The following is a 21,709-nucleotide window of genomic DNA, read 5'->3' as shown; positions in this document are numbered from 1 at the left end:
CAAACCAAAAACGCCGTGATCTACCCCAATTGTTCGTTAATACAATGCGTGAATGCCTTCCTTCACTGCGCCGGCATCGGCTGCGGCTGCTCCTCGAGCTCCATCCTCTCCAAGCCGTCGGCCGTCTCCCCCGTCGGCGTCTTCGCTCCCTCCCTGGACGAGGCGCCCTCCTTTTCCGCAGTGGGCTCCGCGACAGGCGGCCTCAGACCCGCCATCTCCTCCTCGAGCCGCCTCCTTGTCTTCTCGGCCTCCTTCTCCTCCCGCGCCTCCTTCTCCGCGCGCTCCGCCGCCTCCTCCTTCTCCCTCTCCTCGCGCTCCATGGCCTCCAGCTCCTCGTCGACCTCGAACTCATCCACGACAGGCGCGGCGCCGGCCTCGGAGATGATCTTGCCCACCTCGTCCACCTCGCCCATCTGCTCCCGCAGCCTGTCCACAACGTCTCCGACCCGGTCCGCACCTCCAACCTTCTCGTTGAGCCCCTTGAGCGCCCCCGCGCTCGCCTCCATGACGCTGACGAGCTGTACGTTGTCCCTGGCCTCCTGGATGCGCGCTGCCACGTCCTCGAGCTGGTTCAGCGTCGCGAACCGCTTCTCCAGTGACGCTTCAGTCATCTTCTTCGACTTGAGCGCCGCCAGCGCGGCGACCTTGTTCTTCTTCACCACGGCCTCTTTTGCCGTTGCTGTGAGCTCGTCGACGCGGGCGGTGAGCAGTTCCGTCTGCTGCTTCATGTCGGCGATGAGCTCCTTGAGCGACGAAACGGCGGCGTCTTCTTCCGTAATGTTGGCCTCGCCTTCGTCCGTGCCAGAGCCCTTGATCTTGACGACCTGCCCGTCGTACACCACGATCCCCTTATCCCGCGAGAGGAAGACGAGCAGGATGTCGACGTCCGTCTCCGATAACCTCCTATTTTGTACCAGGGTATCGGCAAACGTCTTTTGGAAATGTGACTTTGTGTACGTCCTGTCAAATCTCGAATCCGCAGAGGTGACCTTCTCGGCAAGGCTCTTGGCCGTCGTCTCCACGTTCTTCAGCACCACGAACCTGCCCTGCGGAATCTTATCCTCCCCTGCCGTTGACCTGCCGCCACCGAAGCCCAACTGGCCCGCCGCCCACGACACCACGCTCCACGGCACCTGTGCCCACGTCTTGCCCGCGTAGATGCTCTCCTTGGCCTTGATAAAGTCGTTGAGCGGGTACAGATCCTTCTCGGCCACGGCTTCCCTGACAACGGTGCCCAGCGCCAATGGCCGGCCAAACTGCTTGCTCTCGAGGGACCGCACGAGCTGCTCGTCAACGTTTACGACGAGTAGGTTCGGCGCCGAAACCTGCGATGCTATCCTGCCTTCCCATGCTGCGCGGGCGAGGGCCTGGCGCCAGGCGCTGACGTTGGCTTGGAAGCCGTCTGGGTTCAAGGTTCGTTGGGGGCGGAAGTCGGAGTAGAGGGCTGGCAGACGGGCTCTGGGCGGGACACGTTAAAGGTAAGCTAAGTCATGAGGTTGGGTATAGAAACAGAAGGGAAGGGGGGGGGGAACGGACTTGCGGAAGTTCTGGTCTCGTTCGACGAGGAAGTCGGCGAGCTCTCCCATCTTGGCCGAGTGACGTCGGGTTTGTCGAGTGCTCTCGTCGGTTCTGCTTGAGTGTATATGCGTTTCGACCTCGATATCGGCTGGAGGGGGGGAGATTTGTGAAAGAGTCCAAGAAAGGAACAGTAAACGCGATTTCAAACAGATAAAGAACGTACAGTCTCCAAGCAAAACCAAAAAAGTCGTATTGCTACCTTACACTAGAAACTTCCCGACGAGCCAAACGAAGCAGTTGCAAGTTGCAGCGGGTTTGGCGGGACGGTGGGGGGAAGCTGCCTTATCGGCGCTTGTTTAGCGGTGTCTCTCTCCTATCGGTTGCTGGTGAGATCACTGATGGGTCCAAGGGCCCAGAGTGAATCCGGGCGGCTGACCTCGAGCAGGGGTTTACGCAGGTACGTACTCGAGAACGACGTTGACCCGACGCTTGGCGATGGATGGCGGGCTCCTTGGTCAACCTTAAGGCAACACTAGCAACTGACAGTGTCTAGGTACCTCATGCAACAAATCGGACGTATTGACCTACATGTATCTGGATGAATTGAATATAGCTCCATTGAACAGAAGACGTGGACAATCCAGAAACGGAGGGAAAATGACCAACAAACGTCGAGTTGCCTTTTTCTGATTTCAACAAGAGTGTTCATCTTGGTGAAAGAAGCGGACAATCAAGAGGATAATAGGTGCTACCGGAAAGGAGACACAAGGAGAATGTGTGTAAATGCTATTAATCCGCTTCGTAAACGCATCTACAAATAACTTTATTCATCCATCACTGCCACCCCGGCACCCCCAAAGCTCCAAGGTCGTTAGCCAAAATCGTCTTGCACCGAACCATCCCCCTTCTCCCTGACAGGCGACGTAACCTCATGTAACGGCGCAGTCTCAAGGCTCGCGACCGGCGCCCCTCCACGACCCATCATGCTCGTTCTCCTCGACCTGAAGTCCAACGCCTCGCTCTCCTCGTCAATGAGAACCTCCTCCACGTCCTGCGACAGCGATTCGTCGCCGCCAGCCCCGTCGTCCGCGTCGAGCTTCTCATCGAGCTGGTGCTGTAGACCCGCAACAAAATCGTTGGCGAGGCTGAACTTGGAGACGCCGTTCTCGTGCGGGAGTTCCGAGTAGATCCGCGAGGCCTCGTTGAGGCATCTTTGGGACTGGATGTACTTTTGCTGGAGGTCCCAGGCTTCACCGCCGAGGATGCACCACATGGCCGACTTGCGCTTCCGGTGTCCCCACGAGCCGGAGCCGACGCCAGGTTTCGAGGCGTAGCAGACGGCAAGTCGCTCCTTCATGAGGGCGTCACCGACGGGGCCGAGGATCTTGGAGTCGAGGAGCCGGATGCCCCATCGCACGGCGTCGTCGACGCTGCTGCCACCCCTGAGCCGCAGAAGCTCGATGCCGAGCGTCAGAGATCTCAGCGCGCCAAACGGAGAGCTGCAACGTGTGTAATAAGAATAAAAGGCCGCTTCCAACATCTGGTCAATCGTCTCGGCGCGAGACTTTGAAGGCAGATTTTGCGGCATAATGAGGAGACTGGCGGCGGCCATCTCGTTGGCTGCCGCGTGATACTTCCAGGCCTTTGCGTCGCTGAAGTCGGACCGAAGGAGGTCGTACGTCGAGTGTGCCAGTTTCCAGTCCCTGAGCATGAAGGCGAAGTCGGCTAGCTTTCGCATGATAGCTTCTGATGCATCCGGCCGGTAGAATCCGAGCGCGTCATATGCGCTTGACGAACCGCTGCCGCCCACGACGGAATTTCTCGAGCTACTGCCGAAGCCTCCCCATTTCCGCGACAGATTCATGAACCTTCCCGTGATGCCCCTCCTACGAGATGCGACTTGGTCGTTCCAAAGCGACACATGGCGCTCCATGGTAGGTATAATGGACTGCGTCACCATTTCTCTCACAAAGGTGCGGATCGCTGTGGCATCCGACTCGAAGATGTATCTTGTTGGGTCTTCGAAGTCTTCTCGCTCCTCGCTGTTTTGAATGTCTGTTAATTCTTCGGCTGCCGACATCCAATCGCTCCGCGGCAGAGGTATGCTATCGTCGTCAGTCTCCGCGCTCTGCGTGCTTCTCAAGCGTAGCAAATGGCAATGCAGGCCAAGATGACGCTTCATTTGGTCGAATAAAGCTAGTGACCGGGTGACGTCGTCGCGCTCTTCGTCATGTACCAAAACGTAGTATCGAAGATAGTCTCCGTCTACCCAGACCGGCAGCCTATTCTCACCAGTGCTTGTGTCGTTGTATAATTTGCGCAGGTCTTCTATCGGGGATGGACTCCGCGAACTGATGGCAATCACGCAGGCCACTGGATGCGCAAATGTCTCATGGGGTGACACGGGTATGCCCGACAACAGTCTCCGCAGATATAATGAGTAGTATGGCGAAGTAGCCTCCACATCCAGACCCTGTCTCGTCAATCCGTGGTGTGGGGCGTTGAGGAATGATTCTTCGGCATAGGAGAGATGGCTGTTCACCACAGCTTCGACGTCATCGTAATGGCTCCTTGAATTCGACATAGATCCGCCTTGTCCATTGGTCGCGGCAGATTGCGTGCCGTGCGTGCCGCTCGCACCCGGTAGCTCGATATTGTCTCCAAACTTGGTGAATCGAATCGAATAGTCCTCCCAAGATCTGCTGGCGCCGTTGCTGTCTCTGATAGTGACCTTGCCCTGCACCTGTTCTCCGAATGGGCGCAGGAGCTCCCACAACCCGTTCTTGAAACCCTTGTCACTCGCGAGCTCCTCGGTATCTGGCGAGGCATAAATCGCAACATGGGGAACGTAGGCTTTCATAATCAGATTCCGCGGATCGCCGGGGCTGTCAGAAGCGTTCTCGATGAGTGAGCGAGCTGCTGGCCCGCCGAAGATGGAGCCAGACATTGTGCTGCGGGCTGGCGAGCCTCTCCCCATGGGGGACCCCGATCGTGATCCGGGAGGAGTCAAAGTGGAGGCGAAGAGCGGCGCGATGGACGGGTTGGACCTTCGATACGGCAAGGTAACCTCAGACTGTGACAGCGGGTGGCCTTCGGGCACTGACTGCCTCTTGGGCGGTCTCCCCGTCGAGGCGGCCATGGGCATGGCGGGGAGCGACTCGATTGGCGAGGCGTCATTGTCCGGAGACTGCATGATCAAGGCCGCGTGAGGTATATCAGTCGGCAAAGACCGATACCCTTTGCCTTGATCCTGTCAAATACGTAAAACCCACTCGCTTGAATGTCGGAAGTTGGGTGTTGTAGCATTCGTAACTCCGCCCGATGGCTTTTTGCGTCGTAATTATTAGGGGGTTCGGCGGTGGATCGTAGAAATTAAATGATGACCGGGTCAGGTCAGCAACCTTGAGCTCTGACGCAGAAAAGCAAAGATGGCGTACAAAGAAAGACTGGCTCCGTGACGATACCACAGTGTACGCTGCAGCTGGCCGAATTGCAACTCAGAAGCCGTCATTCTCAGGTTCGCGCGAGAGACCACTCAAACCTCCGGTAAGTAACTAGCGCCCCGTCATATGCACGTCCATTCGTGGAGGACGGGGGGCAGTGGGGGACCCTTGTCGGTCCGTGGCCCCTGCTTTTCTGGTTCTGGCCCATTAGGTCCGTGCATCTTTTTGATGTGCAACGACGTCGATAGGTAGGTAGCTGGAGGGCGTCGAATTATTGAAGCTCAGGTTAAATGCTACGGAACCCGCCCCAAACGATATCTATTCCCACCTTCCTCACGCCCACAGCGGCAACTTCTGACCATGCCTTCCGATCTCTCATCATACCTCGCGACGCGCTACCTAGTAGCAGATCCGAAACCCTCCAAGAAGCGCAAGCGCAAGCAAGCCACCGAGACCCAAGGCCTCATCATCGCCGACGACGACGACAACGGCTGGGGCAACTCCACCGCACAGGACGACGACGCAGAATCCGGACCGGCCCTCGTATCAGGTACCACGGCGGAATTTAGAAAGACCAAGAAATCAAATTGGAAGACAGTCGCATCCTCCAAACCACAGGGCGATAATGACGACGACAGCGCTGCGGCAGCCGACGCGATCATCGCCTCAGCGGCGGCAGAGAACGCAGCAGCCAGAAATGCAGACGACGAGATGCCCGTAATAGAGGGCGGCGACGAGGCCAACGTAGTCAAAATGAGCGACGGCACACACGCAGGTCTCCAGAGCGCCGCCGCCGTCTCGGCGCAACTACGCCGTCGCCAGCAAGCAGAAGAAGCCGAGTTCGCCAAGCTCAGAAAACACGGCAAAGAAGAAGAGACAGTCTACCGCGACGCCACGGGCCGGCGTGTCGACGTCTCCATGAAGCGTGCGGAAGCGCGAAAGCTCGCGCTCGAGGCGGAAGAGAAGGAACGGCAGGCGAAGCTGGCGCCCAAGGGTGATGTGCAGCTGGAAAATGCGCGCAAACGAAGGGAGGCGCTGGAGGACGCCAAGCTGATGACGTTTGCGCGGACTGCGGACGACGAGGAGATGAATAACGAGTTGAAAGAGCAGGAGCGGTGGAACGATCCGATGGCGCAGTTCTTGAGCGAGAAGACGAGCGGCGCAGGCGCAGGTGTAAAAGGCAAAAGGGGGAAGAGGAGGCCAGTGTATGCTGGTGCTGCGCCGCCGAATCGATATGGTATCAAGCCGGGGTATAGGTGGGACGGTGTCGATAGGAGTACTGGCTTCGAAGGGGAACGGTTCAAGGCGATTAACCGCAAGGAGCGGAATAAGGGCCTCGACTACGCTTGGCAGATGGATGAATGATCAGGCCAAGGTGCCCATGCGAATTTCGGTGCAGGGAACGATGACCAACGATGATGGCACCAGTAAAGATCCTGTAATGATTGCGATCGTGGTATTCGCAGATATCAACCATGATCAATATCGGAGCCAACACAGCCAAGCGCGAGGGCGGTGCAGGCCTTCACATAAGGCTACCAGAATGCTTCAGACATGGAAAATTTACTTAATCACCCAAACCACAGTCAAACAGCCTGGTTGATGTACTATCTCAAGTGACATACAAGCAATGACTGACTCTGAATCTACTCATCACTGACTAGAGGAGTGTTTGTCCGTGACTTCTACTCTCCTGGAAATTCCCTCTCGCGGCTCCCACTGAGATAGCATGCGACGATCAGTCGTTTCGGGCCCAAAGACACGGTGGTTCAAAGTAAGCTGTATCCGTTCCACTGATTTCATGGACCATGAGCGTACCCAAGAGGATCCTGGAACACTGCAAAGTGCTTGCCGAATCTTATCACCACCTGTCACTAGGGCATCGCCGTGCTCGAGAATCGAAGGGAGCATTCGGGCTCGTTTGTGATTGTGAAACTTGTTAGGTCCACTGAGGTGATTGCCCTTTACGAGCTGTTGCTATTCCTAATACTCCATTTGACCGGGACCACTGACAATACGACGCATGAAATCCCCAACTGATCAATACCGAGAATGTCGAGAACCTCTATGGCATCATGAAAGCCCAACCAGCTCAGTTGAAGTTTTCCTTATCGGCGGGTAAATCTCATTTGACGAGCACCACACATGGTGGATTCCTCGCTCAGGAAATCTACAATGAGGGCATCCCCTCCTAAGGTCTGCGGCGAAGAATCTTGTCGGATCCATAGGCACAATTCTCCTTGACCAGCTTGATCCATTCTTTTCGGTCCATCTGACCAGGCCCGTCACCGATGCGTCCCTGGAATCTCCTCATGAGGTTACCAATGCTGATACCACCAGGAAGCTCCGGAAGGGCGTCAACAATCTCATGAGCTTGGATGGGACCGCGCGGAGCCGGGGACCCCTCTGGAACCGGTGAACCGGGCTTGGAGCCTATAAGCTGATTTAGCATTTTCTCTGAACAGGACCAAAAACGATGCTTGTGCTTACCGGCTGCTGCGGGGACAGGACTACCGGCCCTCGAGCCGACTGGCGTGCCTCTCGCTCCACTGCCAACAAGTTTGATCTTCTTCTTCCTCAGTTGCCCATCTGACATCTCTCCTCCAGTGGCTTCTCCGTCGCTCATGGCACCCTTGCCAAGGTTGCTCTTCAAGCCACCCGAGGGCGTAGACGAACGGCTCTGATGGACGGAAGCCGCAGCATGCTTCTTCAGCTTCTTCCGAGAGGACTCGTTGCCACTAGATTCCGACAAGTTGGGAGAGCCAGGACGCTTCAAAGACTTGCCCTTCTTAAGAGCATCCGTGTGCTTCTGTCGGCCAGACGGGGTAGTGTTGCCCTTGGGGGACACACCCGAGGCAGCCTTATCTTTAGAATCCCCGTCCTTTTCCTTGTTTTCATCATCCTTGTCCTTGTCCTTGTCCTCTTCCTTCTTCTTCTCCTCATCGGAATCATCCTCGCTCTGTAGATGTGATTAGTCAAGACGCCAAATGACAGCGAACCTGAGCGTCTTACCGACGAGGACTCGAAAGGATCGTAGCCACTCGAATCAGATTGGTAGATAGTCTCCTTTTCTCTCTTGATGAGCGCTTTAGTGGTACGCTTTCCCTCTTTGCGGCGCTCCTCCTCGGCTTTCCTCATCTCGTTCAGCTCCTTCTCCACTCTACGCTCGTCAGCCTCGCCAAACAGATTGGCGCCCATCTGATCGCGGCGGATGCGGTCGGTGGCCTCCTTGGTGTCCTCGTCATTGTCCACGTCTAAGCCGGGATTCTCGTCGTCGTCCTGGAACTCGTCGCCTTCCATGTCAATCTCGTCATGGTCCTGCTTTTCCTCCCGAGAAGCAGCTCTGAAGGTGCTGCTCTCCGTCTTGATTCTCGCAGGGCCGTAAAGGGCATGCCTAGTCGCCTCCCATTCCTCTTGCTCGCTCTTCTTTTGCTTGTCGCGCATATACCATCGGCCGATGTCTGTCTTTTTACTCATTAGGGCTTCGGCTTCTTCGAGCCTCATGGTATTGAAATGAGGCTTCGCAGTGAATTTGTACCATTTTTCCAGAGGTATCGCCGCGAATTTGCCATCTCTGGTAGCAACAAAGCAGACGGTGGTCTCCGACAGAGGTGCGACATAGGATCCAACCCAGACATTTTTGCCATCTGCATCCTCCAAATGCCAAGGGAGCGCCTCTTCGTACCGCAGTCCCTGTTGCTTCTTCTCTTTCTCCGACCGAGGCTGACGATGGAATTGGACATCCTTCTCCTTCTCCTTGGGCTTCGGCTTTTTATCAGCACTAGGGTCCTTCAGACTGGGGGCACTTTTGGCGAGTTCCACAGCTCGAACAGCCTCACGTTCAGCCTTGAGTTGTGCCAAACGCTCAGCCTCCTTCTCGTCAACGGGTTGTGGCTCTGGCTCTTCGTGCTTGACTTCACGTCCGGGGGGCGGTTGTCGCGGATCGCGACGTTGGAGAGTGACAGGTCGGGTGAATTCGTCCTGATTTGTGGGATCAATGCCGTTCTTTTCGAGCTCGGCTTTGGCGGAATAGAGTTTCATGACGTGATGCCTGACGCCGTCCCTCAATGCCTTCTTTGTCGTGACGATCTTGAATTCCCTGACATTCTGGGGCGCGGGGTCGAGCCAGCCCCCGTTTGCCGCTCTTTTGGCTCTGATATCTTCTTCGGTTTCAGGTCGTTGGAGGCCACGGTGACCCGGTGCACCGGTAGGTGGTCTTGCGCCTGGGGCAGTTTGCAACGAGCCTGGACGAGGACGCGAAGCAGGCGGTCGTGGAGCTCCAGGTCGCTTGCGAGCAACGAGGGGATCGCCTTTGGGTCGTCGCTTGATTGGAGGAGGTCGGGGCTGCCCAGGCTGGCCTGGCTGGCCATTCGGATTTTGGCCGTTGGGCAGGCCTGGCGGCGGCGCGCTCATGCTGTCAGCGGGCGCGCAAGAGTCGAGAGCGCTTGCTGTAAGCGTTTGTCTCGGGATGATGCTAGTGAGCGACAGTTCTGTTTTCTCTTCCTCAAGCGTTCTCTGTCAAGCACGAGACAAGCAGAAACGTAGGCAGAAACGACGTCTGTCCCGTCAGCTAGGCTCGCGGCGCAAGATACAATTGCTGGAGACGGTGGACGCGGTGTTGCAGTAAAGGGTTGAATATCAATGCTCGCCAAAAAGTCTGGAGCACTGCCTCGGTCGGCGGTTATGTACTGGCGAATTGATAAGTACAGATGAATTGGCGGAGATGAAAAGGTCGAGGTGATGACAAAGAGTACGGACGGCGAGGTGCATACGGGAAAGGACGATTGGAACGCGGGCTCATAAATCAGGCGCACCTTCCTAGGCAGCTTCGGTAGCTTGCAGAAAAGCTGGGCGGTGGACTAGCCGAGACGAGGTGACGAGGTACCTAAGGTACCTACTGACAGGCTTGTTTGTATTCTGCAGGCAAAAGTCTGGCGCAAGGCACACTAGCAGCTAATTAAGAGATGAGCCTGGAATAAGGTAAGGCGAGGTACGTTTCTTGGGCGGGTCATCCACCGTGCCTTACAATTCGCCCGCGGCTATGGAACCGCACTTGGAAAGGGCGAGCCTCACTAGGTATGGTGGTAGGTAAGGTAGGACGTCATCGGGATGGTCTGACGGGAAGGTACCTTGCCTTGGTTCGACAGCATGGACGGATAGTGTTTTGCGATGAACAACAGCGGAGTTTGTCTTCACTTGCTGCATTCAAAGGGTCAATTTTCCATGAACGTAGAATACCCCTCGCTCGAAGCGTGAGTCAATGACTCGACTTTAAATAAGAAGTTCAGCCTCGACAACCTCAAGTCCCACGTCCATCGGCGGCCCATAAACCCCCAGGCCATAACTAAGTACAAGTCTCAACAGAGCTATCTCGAGAAAGGCGACGATATTTTGAGACTCGCTAGGGGGAAATATAGTATCCATTCTGTAGCGATAAAAGACCTTGGATAACCATGAATTATGTAAAATAAAATAGTACGCGTTCAATTCATTCCACAAATCTTGGTTTTACCTCAGCTACCTACCACCTAGTATACATGTCGAGGTACCTACTTTGGGTACAATCGATGGTGGGCAGTATCCGTACAGTGAAATCCTGGCCAATGCCCGGCTGCAATATACAGTGCCATCACAAAGCACACTGTAGCCCCTCAATCGGAAATGTACCCTCCTTCCCCACGTACAGCTTTCACCTCACTTGAAGTTCCATTTATACCACCTCCCTACCTTACCTTACCTTACCTTACCGTACATGAATGAGGTGCTTGCCAATCGGAAACTGGTAACAAGCTTCCAATCACAACCTTCTTTCTCAACTTCGCACCTACTGAACCACTCTTTAAACCTTCACATCCGACTGTCCAAGCCATGCGTCACGGACGTGTCTGACCAGGTAAGCGCTCTACGCCTGTTTTCATTCAATGGCATGCGTTGTGGCTCATCAATCCCCCACAGTAGCCTCACACTTCGTCAAGCTGTGTTCAAATCATTGCCTCGGATGACAACAACTTCAAGAAACCGTCATCATGCAGAATAGTGCCGGTAAATCTGGCACGGGCCAGTTTGGTGGCTCTCATACCAACGGCCTCGAGGATCACCTGCGAAACATGATTCTCACAAATAGTACGCCGGCAACCGGCCTGGCTGAGGTTCCAAATGCCCCGCATACGAACACGCACTTTCCCGACGATGGAATCTCTATGAACGGACCGAACGATCATCTCCACCCTCAAGGGGTTCTTCCGGGAGCCTCGGTTGGCATCAATGGCAAGCCACCACCTTCACCCAAAGTGGGCAGAAAGCGGCCGAACCAGGCGCAGAGACGCCAGATGAATGCTCAGTTGTCCATTCCCATTGATCCTCGCCCCTCCCCGCCTACTGAGGCTGGACGACCATACTCAGGCGGGCCCGATCCCTCTTATCATCACGGGCATCCTAAATTCCAGCCTCCTCGAGGAGGAAGGGTTCATCATCACCCAGGACAGCACCATGGTCCGGCCCACCTCGCAGGCGCCATGTCACCTCACTCCCCCAGACAGAACGGACATCAACATCTCGCCAGCTCGGACCGATACCAGCACGACCAGCACGCCAGTGGTCGACAAGAGCATGGCTCACCGCGCTTTCCTCGGAACAACCATGGCCAGCTCTATAGCCCCCGTGGTCAACATCACCCAGTCCGACCCGAGGAGCTGGAGAACCAGGCCTCCTACCTGGAGAGCCTCTGCAACACTCTCGTTGCTGGCGCAGAAATTGAAAGGGGAGAAATCGCTGAGAAAGAAGCCTTCCGGGTCAAGATTGAACAAGCATGTCGGGCCGCAGTAGCCGAGTACGAGGCAACACAGAATGGCTTAGAGAACTTTCCCCCGCCGTCTGTGCAACTCAAGTGCTTCGGCAGCCTGTCCTCTGGGTTCGCGACGAAAGCGTCAGACATGGATCTTGGTCTGGTATCACCCCTCTCTATACCTCAACCGGATGCTGTGGGGTCTGCAATCCCCAGGCTCATCGAGAAGGCTTTCCTCGAAATGGGCCTCGGCGCACGGCTCCTGACCCGCACGAGAGTACCGATCATCAAGCTCTGTCAGAACCCTCCCGCAAAGTTGCTCAAGGACCTGCTAGAGGAGCGTGAAAAGTGGGAAAAGGGCATCGTGGATACCGACCATGCAGATGCCGCAGACGAAGACGAGACGGCAGACGCTCACGCCAGAGAAGCGACGGACGAGTCGATAGACGATGCGATCAACCAGACGCCAGACGTTTCGTCTCCCACAGGCTCCAACTCGAATGGGCCCAGAGTGCCCGCGATTCGCCAGCCTGACAACCAGTCTCTGTCCGCTTACTATAATGTGGCGAAGCGGACTCTGAGAAGACTGGGAGGCCGGGATGTTACTCTCTCCAACTGTCGAGAGCTGGTAGAAGAGGACTACGACCTCCTGAATAGGGTTTGCGAGTCGTTCCTCAAGGGCCTCCGCGACCCGGAGCTGAGAAAAAGACTGTCAAACTACGCGTCTTTGTCTTTTAGGACAGTTCCCAATGTACCCAACTACCGCTCACTGGCCGGTGTCTACGCTCAGATGGAGGGCGAGAAGATCGTCATGCTCTGCGAGGCAGACGCCGCCATCGGAAGTGCAGACGACACTGAAGACGCAGCTCGGAATCTCATCGCCTCGTGGAAGACCCTCCAGAACCAGCCGCACTTTGGCATCGAGCCCCTCACGTACAGCAAGCACCTGCAGCTGCACCTGGAGAAGCTCAAGAAGCTCCCAACCGCGCAGCTACTGACCCTTGAACAGAGCCAGCACGAAGCAGCTACAGGGTACCACGCGAGAACCCTCAAGATCCTCGCGAATCTCCGCCCCCGGAGCGACAACGAGGCAACGGCTGCGAAGCAGCTCATCATTGATAGATATGCGGCCGGCATCTGGCCGAGTACCACCCGCACCCAAGTACGCGAGTTCATCGACACCGCCAATGAACCGCTCAGCCTCCTCGCCGTCGCGCGCCGGCACAAGAGCCTGCAACTCGCCCTGGAGCTCGGAAAAGCCGTCGAGCACCAACTGTACGACCCGAGCCTCGAGAGCGACATAAGAGAATACATCTCGATCCTCCGGAGTCCTATGCGGAAGAGTAACGTCCAAGACCCCCAGTATGACTACGTCATCCCCGTTACGAAATACAACATCGAAACCATCAAGCGCATGCGCGACCTCAAGGACCCCGCCAAGATGGCCGTTAACCAACCCCGCGACCCCTACCGCGACAAGCTCGAATTCCCGAAGAGCGGCGTCGGCGTCCAGTGTGACATCAACTTCGCTGCCCACCTCGCACTGCACAACACCCTCCTCCTGCGCTGTTACTCCCACACCGATCCGCGTGTTCGCCCGCTAGTCCTCTTCGTTAAGCATTGGGCTAAAGTCCGCGGCGTCAACACGCCCTACCGCGGCACCCTCAGCAGCTACGGCTACGTCCTGATGATGCTGCACTACCTCGTCAACGTCGTCCAGCCCTTCGTCTGCCCCAACCTCCAAGCCCTCGGACCCCCGCCGCCGCCCGAGGGACTGTCGCCCACGGTACAGCTCGACGAGAGCATCATATGCCGGGGCCGCTTCGTTGGCTTCTGGCGCGACGAGGCCGAGATCCTACGCCTCGCCCAGATGAACCAGCTCAACGGCAACCGCGACTCCGTTGGCCAGCTCCTGCGCGGCTTCTTCGAGTACTACGCCCAAAACGGCTCCATGAGCACCTACCCCGGCAGAGGATACGACTGGGGTCGCGACGTCCTCAGCATTCGCTCCCCCGGCGGCCTGCTCTCCAAGACGGAAAAGGGCTGGACCGGCGCCAAGACGGTCATCGAGTACCGCCCCAACGCCGCCACCAACTCCGTGAACTCCCCCAGCACCGACGGCCCTACCTCCGGCTCCGCGCCGCCGCACATGGCCCTCAAGTCCCCCATCGACCCGCCCACCCCGACGACGATGACGACCACCGCCACCTCCACCGACAGCGGCGCCATCACGGCGGCGGCGCAGAAGAACGGCGAAGTCAAGGAGGTCCGCCACCGCTACCTCTTTGCGATCGAGGACCCCTTTGAGCTGGACCACAACGTCGCGCGTACGGTCACGCACAACGGCATCGTCGCCATCCGCGACGAGTTCCGCCGCGCGTGGCGCATCATCAAGGCTGCTGGCTGTGGAAACTTCGGCGAGGAGCTTCTCCAGGACGTTGCGGCGGTCAAGGAGGAGGGCGAGAAGAGTACGTATCTGCAGCTGCTGGACGAGATCCATGGGTGGGAATTGTTTGAGTAGGAAAGGCTTGACTGGTCTTGCTTGAGGCGTGGATGAACCTCATCTTATTTTGCGGAATTCCCGGATAGGGCGTTACGATGGAACGGAAGGGTGTATGTAGGTACTCATGGGACGAAGTCACGACGCAAAGGCCACAAAAAAAAAAAAAAAAAGGATTGAAAGATGAAGTGTATTATTACTATCAATAGCTGAAGGGAACAAACTCGGTCTAGACGCCGAATGTGATTGAACACCCAGGAAAAATCACTTGAAAAGATGTTCGAAGGTTTCTCTTATCCCTCTCCCACCAGTCCCGGAGGCTGTGGCCGTCAGTAAGACGACCGGAAGAGGGATCTTCTTTTAGTCGAAAATTTAATCTGCCAACGCTCCGTTCAGGACTTGTTCTGAGATAAACAGAGCCCCGGCTGTTCAGAAAACAGCATCGTTGGTGAAGGAAACATAGGACAACAGTGATGCAGCCCAGTGTTACCGTCAAGAGAGAAATAGTGTAAATCAGTTTGCAGACACGCGCACACGCCATGCTGAAGCAGGCGGCCGGTTGAAAAAGAGGTATCAAAGTTTCATCATTCATGTCTAATACTGACCATGGTTTGTGTTGATGTGTGGTAGACCTACCAAGTCTCCTCGGACGCGTGTATGTTTTTGGTGTCACCAATCTGGCTGTTCCACTCTGCCATTGTAGTCCAGAACGCCGCGCTGAAATGACCTCTCCCCCGAGTATGCCACACACAAACTGGACTCATTAAAAAAAATCCCTGAGCCAGTCCAAGATAGGAAAAGCAGAAAGAAGCCGTGTCAAGCGAACTGTAACCGAGACAATCCTTTTTTGTTTCCACGCTTTCGCTGGATCTTAGTCCAGAATGTGTTGGTACAAAGGGGAGATCGACTCGCCGTAGTGGTTACGGCGGATGGCCTCGGCAAGGAGGAAGGAGAGATCCAGGACCACGAGCTTGGGGCATCGCTTGGCCTGGTCCTCGGGGATGGGGAAGCTGTTGGTCACGAGGATGGTATCGATGCACTCGCATGCCTGCAGCTGATCGAGGCTGTCGCCGCCAAACACACCGTGGGTGGCCATGCAGTAGACCTTCTTAGCACGTCCCTTCTTGACAACCGTCTCGGCCGCGGCGATCCACGAATTGGGCTTGTCGATCATGTCATCGACAATGAAGACGGTTCTGTTCTTGACGTCACCGACCAGAGTGATCATGTGCTCAACCTTCGGGTCCTTCAAGACCTCGTCCTCTTCGTCCGATTCCGGGGCCGCGTCTCCAGAGCCTCCAAGAGCATGCGGCTCGGGGGCAAAGAATGAAGAGGCGTGCGACATCGCCATGGGGTCGTCGCCCTGGACGCTGCCACTCACGGTCGATGCAGCCGGCGATGGATAGTCGTCGTCCACTATGTGACCCTGGACCAATCGTCCGTGCGTGACCTCATGGGCGCGGCGATCATCGTACTGCGAATCGCCCTCCTCATCATCGTCGACCGACCCATCGCCAGGCTTGGACTGCGTGGGTGTCGTGGGTTGGTCCTCCATTGATCGAGGATGAGATCGCGGAGCGCTGGTAAACTGAGGTGAACCGTGTGCATCGGTTCTGATTCTGGCAGCCCGGCCAGATGCAGCAGGAGGCGTGGAAGGTCTCGCGGTTGGCGGCTCGCGGGTCGTCTCCAATACTGGCTCCCGGTCGAGATTGTCCAGGTGATGCATGATCATGCTCGAAGCCATGTTCGTTCCCTTCCGGTTCTTCTCTGTGGTGACCATGCCGAAGTTGAGCTTCAGCGCGTCAGCAAGCGATGTCACACGCTTGGTTCCGCCAGCGTTCTTGGATACGACAACGGCCTCCTTCCAGTTGGGCACGTTGTGACGGATCCATCTCGCAATCAAAGGCTCGGCGTGAAGGTTGTCAACCGGGCACTTGAAGAAACCCTGCATCTGAGAAGCATGCAAGTCGACGGTAATGACGTGCTTAACGCCAGCGACGCCGAGAAGGTTGGCAAGCATTCTTGCTGTGATCGCACCCCGATGGGACTTCTTCTTCGACTGGCGACTGTAGGGGAAGTACGGCAGCACAGCTGTGAAGCAATTGCGTTAGCAACAAAGCGTGGTTATAGCAGGTAGGAGTGCTTACCAGTGATCTTGTTTGCCGAGCCGCCATTGCAGGCCGAGATCATGATCAACAACTCCATGATGGTGTCGTTGACCTTGGCGCTGCCGGACTGGACGACAAAGACATCCTTCTCGCGGACGCTCGTCAAGATTCGCACGCTCGTCTCGCCCTTTTGTGTGACGGGTCAGCCTCAACAGGGAGTCCAAACAAAGTTGGAATTGGTCCAATCAAGGCAGTGAGAGCGGCCGCGACTCTGTCCCCCCCGGTGATGGGAGGTTCCTGAGTAAACGGCGTTTCCCCCGCCCCTGGTGTCGACGGCCCAGCGATGCGCACTTCAGCTTACATTGGAAAATTGGGTAAGCTCCGCCTGGGCAGGAGCCATGCCCAGGTTCTCACATATCTGATTAGTGAGGACTGGGCAGGAGGAGCCCGCGAAGATGAGAGTGCCGCGCATTTTGCAAGAAGAATGCGAAGGACGAAGAGTTTTGGTACGCGTGGTGGGGAGCTTTTATTGCTGCGAAGGAAAAATTGAGTTGGACCAGGGGGCCGTCCAGCCGAAAAAACGGGCACGGAGCGAAGCGGCGAAGCCCAGGTGGGGTGGGACAGACCGTGCAGGCACGAGAAGTTGGTGAAAATAGTTATTTCCCATACTGTATTTATCCGGACCGGAGATAAGGTGGGCTTTCCAACCCAGCCGTTTGGTAGTACGTACCGTGCGGGACGCACCGTGACCCCGCGATGTGTTTCTGCGTCCAAACTGCAGGTGCTCTGCCCTATTTCGGCAAGTACGCCCAGAGATCGACGTCTCGCGATGCGCCAAAGACGAATTTCGACATCTCATTGATTTCTTGTAACGGGAACATATGATGGGAGCTTGTACTGGCATAGTCAAAGGACTTGATTGAGCTTTTGGCTACGGGATCAATTGAGAAAGTCGCACGCACCAGTGACTCAAAAGACTAGGTCAGTGGAAGAGATTTCGCAGAGACTGGCTGGCGGCTCGCTGGCAAAGTCATCTTGAGAACGTGTTTCAATAAACGATCTTCTTCTCATAGTTCTAATTCAGTTAATGAGGCAGACTCATCATTAAATCATGGGGATCCCTCATCTTCTCAATCATCTTTCCCCTTATGGGGTATTTGGTGCTCTCGACGGCGACAGAGTTGTCATTGACGGCCCTGCATTAGCATACCACATCTACCATCTCTGCACAAGAAGCACGTCTGGTCTGCCATCTTACGATTTACTCGGAAGGACCGCACTTGCATGGTTAGAAGAGGTTGATAGTCACGATATCTGCATGTAAGTGTTTTTCCAAAGGGGGTCAGAAGAAAAACCCTAAACCACCTCATCTGACGTTCAAAAAGTGCCGCCATCTATTTCGACGGTTTCCTCCCGGCATCCAAGGCCGAGGTGCGTCTGGAGCGGATATTCAAAGTTTCCTCGTCTCTCAAAATATTCCGCTCAGGGTTTCCCAACGGATGCCCGGCAAAGCAAATCGCATCAACACGTCTCTCGGTACCACCTCTATTCCCGACCGACGCGCCCAAGCGAGACCAACCCCTTATCCCACCACCAGCGTTTCTCGTCGCGGCTGTCGTCGACAAGCTGGAATCGACCGAAAAGTATGCTGCTCTCGTTCGCCTGGTGCCCGGCGAAGCGGACGCCTATTGCGCTGAAGACGTCTTACGCAATGGAGGAACCATACTGACGTCGGATTCCGATCTGACTGTCCACGATTTGAAGACGGGTTCCGTAGCCTTCTTCAGAGACCTTCATGTCGGCACCGCCGACGGCAAAAACGCCCTCATGGGCCCCAAGTTCTCGCCGTCGGAGATTGCCAAGCGCTTGCAGCTGCCTGAGGACCAAGACATGCGAAGGTTCGCGTACGAGCTATCCAAGTCGACCAGGCCCAAGTTTGCGCAAGTCCTCGAAAACTGCAAGGGGGACGTTTCGGACCCGGAAGAGTTTCGAAACTTTTGCGCGCCGTATGAGGCGCTGGAGACCACCGATTGGAGTGCCGTACCGGTGCTCGGCGGCCTCGACAAACCCTACCTCGATGCGAGGCTATCAGAGGTCGTCTTGCAGTGCGTGGGGTACTCGGGGGTCGCGAAGCCGCCCACGGGCGAATCCGGCGCTGAGGGCTGCATGATGTGCCTGCCGCCCCTCCTGGACTGCCCAGCCCGCGCAAGCGCGTGGGATACCAGCGCCTCCGTGAGACAGCTGGCGTATAGCCTCACGTGTCTGCTGCGCCCGGGAGCCGTCTCTCACGTTAGGGAATACCGGAGAATGTCTTCTGGTGTGAATCAGGGCAAGTACGTAGCGATGCTACCCCGACCTTGGATCAAGGACTCGATGGATTCACTTCTCAAAACCTTGGCCAAAGCAAAAAGCAGCATAGGTCAGAAGGGCTCGGCCTGGCAGGCGTTGAGCTTGCAGCTCATACTCGCCCATGCGCAGGAAGAAGACAAGCAGGACGCGTGTCTGACATCTATCAAGCTGGGCCAGTCGGTGGCGGCGGACTCAAATCTTGTACCGTGGGATGTCGTCCATCTGTCAGCCCAGGTGCACGCGACGCTCTACTCTCTCCGTATCTTGGCCCAGGTCCTAGACCTCATGTACGAGATCAGGGCCAAAGACCCGATCCAAGGCTCGAAACAATTACGCGAAATGCTGTCTACATTGCCTCCTCTCACCGAATATCCATCAGTCGATGGGACGATGCGCCTTCTTACCATCATGAAAGGTAGCGGTGCGCTAGGCAAGGTCGCCTCAGCACTGGGTATACCTGAAGACCTTCTTTTACCATCAAAAGAAGCCAAAAATCAAAAGAAGAAACGGAGGAAGCGAGACGAGGCGGAGCCTCAGATGAGGCCCGAGAAGAAGATGTCTTCAAATCCTTTTGATATCCTGGGGAGCGAATAGACAGGCCAAGGAAGCCGAACACAAACGCCGCCTTTTTATTTTTATGTGCCATTTCCATTCGCATGAAATACAATTGAGCCAGTTAACACCTTGCACTTGAAGTCCCAGTGGTAACGACGTCGTTACCCACATCATCCTACAACTATTGAAACAGGGTTCCATCGTCGTGAACCTGCGGGATGAAATCAGGGCACAGCCAACCTCTGCCCTCGGGACAGGAGAATTTAACCACACCATCCCCGCGTAACAGACCCATTTTGAACTGCCAGTCCGTCTTCACAGCTATGCCATTGATCCGAAGCCAGTACGACAGTATGCCTTCGGGCGTACAACTCTCCTGGCCCTCGGGCTTCTTCTCCCTTGTCTTGGTGTTGAAGCCCTTCCATTTTGCCGTCTCCTTCTCCAGGGTCCGCATGTGGATGAACTCGCGGTAGAGCGTGAGGTAAGTGAACATGGCGTTGGGACGCCCAAATGCGGTGATGTCCGAGACGCCTGCACGTAGTTCACCATCGTGGAGCATAGCATACCAGGTCCAATCGAGGGTGACGCGGGGTGCAAGGATGCCGTTTTCGGGCACCTTCAGCGACGACAGGGCAGGCGAGTCGCCCCAGTACAAGAGATCGAGGCGGCTCTTGTAGATGTAGTCATAAGATATGCCCTCCTTGATCATGTAGCTCTGCACCTGTAGGCTGGTAAGGTACAACGCCTTCCACTGGCTGAGCTGGTGATTGAGCCTGTCGTTGCCACACTCCTTCACCAGCACTTCGGGAGGGTCCACAGCGCTCTCTTTGACATCGTCCAATTTCAGAATCTCCACAGTCTTGAGCGCGTCTCCGAAACATGATTTCAGATGCTTAGTTATGCTATCCTTATTCACCGGGTCGTCGGAATCGTGGATGCCGTCTTCGAGGTACGTAAATACGTGTACGTCGACGCCGCCGCTTCCAGTCCATGTCTTGACGAGCTTGTTGTTCTGCTCCTTACACGTCTTCAGATATGTGCGCAAAAATCCGGTATAGACGATTGCGAGACGTCCCATGTCGTCCGTGGCGCGGTGGAGGAGGCACGTCGTCTTGCTTCCGGCGCGAATGTGCAGCTTCCCAGAGTCCAGGAGCTCCAGAACCGGCTTCTCTTTGCCAGTTTCTGCGGAAGTGCATTCAGGCAGGAGGTTCGAGATCCATGGCGTTGCGCCGTACGGAGCAGCAGTCTCATTTGCCCAAGAGAGCATCAGCACGCCCTCCTGAGTGAGCTCGACCTGCCATGATACGGGCCAGTGGTACTCGGTATCGGACGTGAACAGCTCGACCTCTGTTTTGGTGTCGAGGAGCGAAAGGGACCCACTGTCGAGCAGGTTGAGTTCGTAGCGACCGTTCGGCGAGGCAAGACGGAATGGCGAAAGGGCCTGGCCAGCTTCGAGCTTGGACACCGTCTTCTTCGCGTCGGGTTTCGCGCCTTTGGCGGAGGCAGGAGTTGGCTTCGCGGGTTTCTCAGCTAAGCTTTGCGATGTAGCAACAGCATCCAAAGACGTGATCGCGTTTGGGCTGTTCGCCTGACCACCGACGGGAGCATTCAATTTACCGGGGCCGGTCGAAGCATCTTTGCCGTCGGTCGTTGGCGTGTTGTGGTCGAGCTGGGTGGGCACGTTGTAGCCCACGTGAGGGAGCTGGGGAACTAGGAAGATTGCCGCGAAGAGGAAGACGGCAGCCACGATGGCCAGCCGCGTGCACGTACCGATTAGCATCTTCAATGACTTGGATTGTTTCTCAAAAGATTGTCCATCGCTGTGGTTGTCACAGCTTTGATTGCGACTTATGCTTGTGATGGTAGGGGCATGCCGAGGCGTCTGAATCTAAGGCGGTAGGTTCGCAATGGCCAAGCCCATCGCCTGTAGCTTATCGGCTATCAGAGCCTGAACGTGCATGACGCTATGTCCCAGGTAAGGTAGATAGGTACCTTACGTCCGTACCTTGGGTAATTTTGCACTCGTGTTGACCGCCGTTCCGTTTACTTGCATAACTGTGTCACCTCATCATCGGATACGCGAGGGCCTTTAGACACTCTTGGGCGCGAGTGAGAGTGAGAGCTTTGTGGTAACGTATATCCAAACCGGCAAGAAACACTATAAACTCTTCCCCAACATACACCTTAGAGCGAATTATTCTGGTCGTTATGGACTAGCAAGCCCGTTTCGGTCACAGCATCAAGCCAGATCCAGAACTCCGGCACTTCCGGGTCCGCATAATGAAATAGTAGAGTTTAATGGCTCCCCTTCTCGGCCGGTCAATCCAACAAGCCAGCTGCTCCGCGATAAGCCGAAACCCTTTTTCTTCATTAACTTTAAACGCTCGGTTCAGAGTCTCTAAAGAAAGTCTCTATTCCCGGCGCGGAGCACACATAAGCACCCCCCCCCCCC

At 56.0% G+C, this 21,709-nt stretch overlaps 8 protein-coding genes across 8 annotated transcripts; 3 read left to right on the top strand and 5 right to left on the bottom strand.

The window, feature by feature from the left end:
* Window positions 1-62: 62 nt before the first annotated feature.
* On the bottom strand, window positions 63-1,586 carry CORC01_10614 (Snf7 family protein; the record flags this gene model as incomplete). The annotated part of the gene is made up of 2 exons (XM_022622241.1): window positions 63-1,458; window positions 1,537-1,586. The coding sequence occupies 2 exons, from the start codon at window positions 1,584-1,586 to the stop codon at window positions 63-65; spliced, it is 1,446 nt and encodes a 481-aa protein (XP_022471203.1).
* An 803-nt stretch (window positions 1,587-2,389) lies between these two features.
* On the bottom strand, window positions 2,390-4,711 carry CORC01_10613 (TRAPP complex protein TRS85; the record flags this gene model as incomplete). The annotated part of the gene is made up of 1 exon (XM_022622240.1): window positions 2,390-4,711. One exon carries the CDS (start codon window positions 4,709-4,711, stop codon window positions 2,390-2,392), a length of 2,322 nt encoding a protein of 773 aa, XP_022471202.1.
* A 610-nt stretch (window positions 4,712-5,321) lies between these two features.
* Window positions 5,322-6,326, top strand: CORC01_10612 (uncharacterized protein; the record flags this gene model as incomplete). Its single annotated transcript, XM_022622239.1, has 1 exon — window positions 5,322-6,326. One exon carries the CDS (start codon window positions 5,322-5,324, stop codon window positions 6,324-6,326), a length of 1,005 nt encoding a protein of 334 aa, XP_022471201.1.
* An 826-nt stretch (window positions 6,327-7,152) lies between these two features.
* On the bottom strand, window positions 7,153-9,374 carry CORC01_10611 (transcription initiation factor IIF subunit alpha; the record flags this gene model as incomplete). The annotated part of the gene is made up of 3 exons (XM_022622238.1): window positions 7,153-7,394; window positions 7,452-7,920; window positions 7,974-9,374. 3 exons carry the CDS (start codon window positions 9,372-9,374, stop codon window positions 7,153-7,155), a joined length of 2,112 nt encoding a protein of 703 aa, XP_022471200.1.
* A 1,613-nt stretch (window positions 9,375-10,987) lies between these two features.
* Window positions 10,988-14,266, top strand: CORC01_10610 (uncharacterized protein; the record flags this gene model as incomplete). Its single annotated transcript, XM_022622237.1, has 1 exon — window positions 10,988-14,266. One exon carries the CDS (start codon window positions 10,988-10,990, stop codon window positions 14,264-14,266), a length of 3,279 nt encoding a protein of 1,092 aa, XP_022471199.1.
* An 850-nt stretch (window positions 14,267-15,116) lies between these two features.
* Window positions 15,117-16,825, bottom strand: CORC01_10609 (ribose-phosphate diphosphokinase; the record flags this gene model as incomplete). Its single annotated transcript, XM_022622236.1, has 3 exons — window positions 15,117-16,336; window positions 16,393-16,540; window positions 16,715-16,825. The coding sequence occupies 3 exons, from the start codon at window positions 16,823-16,825 to the stop codon at window positions 15,117-15,119; spliced, it is 1,479 nt and encodes a 492-aa protein (XP_022471198.1).
* Window positions 16,826-17,464: 639 nt separating this feature from the next.
* Window positions 17,465-19,296, top strand: CORC01_10608 (uncharacterized protein; the record flags this gene model as incomplete). Its single annotated transcript, XM_022622235.1, has 2 exons — window positions 17,465-17,673; window positions 17,739-19,296. The coding sequence occupies 2 exons, from the start codon at window positions 17,465-17,467 to the stop codon at window positions 19,294-19,296; spliced, it is 1,767 nt and encodes a 588-aa protein (XP_022471197.1).
* Window positions 19,297-19,438: 142 nt separating this feature from the next.
* Window positions 19,439-21,037, bottom strand: CORC01_10607 (uncharacterized protein; the record flags this gene model as incomplete). Its single annotated transcript, XM_022622234.1, has 1 exon — window positions 19,439-21,037. One exon carries the CDS (start codon window positions 21,035-21,037, stop codon window positions 19,439-19,441), a length of 1,599 nt encoding a protein of 532 aa, XP_022471196.1.
* Window positions 21,038-21,709: the final 672 nt, after the last annotated feature.

This window comes from Colletotrichum orchidophilum, assembly GCF_001831195.1.
Source record: "Colletotrichum orchidophilum strain IMI 309357 chromosome Unknown Scaffold_107.1, whole genome shotgun sequence".
NCBI lineage: Eukaryota > Fungi > Ascomycota > Sordariomycetes > Glomerellales > Glomerellaceae > Colletotrichum > Colletotrichum orchidophilum.
This window is presented reverse-complemented; position numbering and strand designations above follow the sequence as displayed.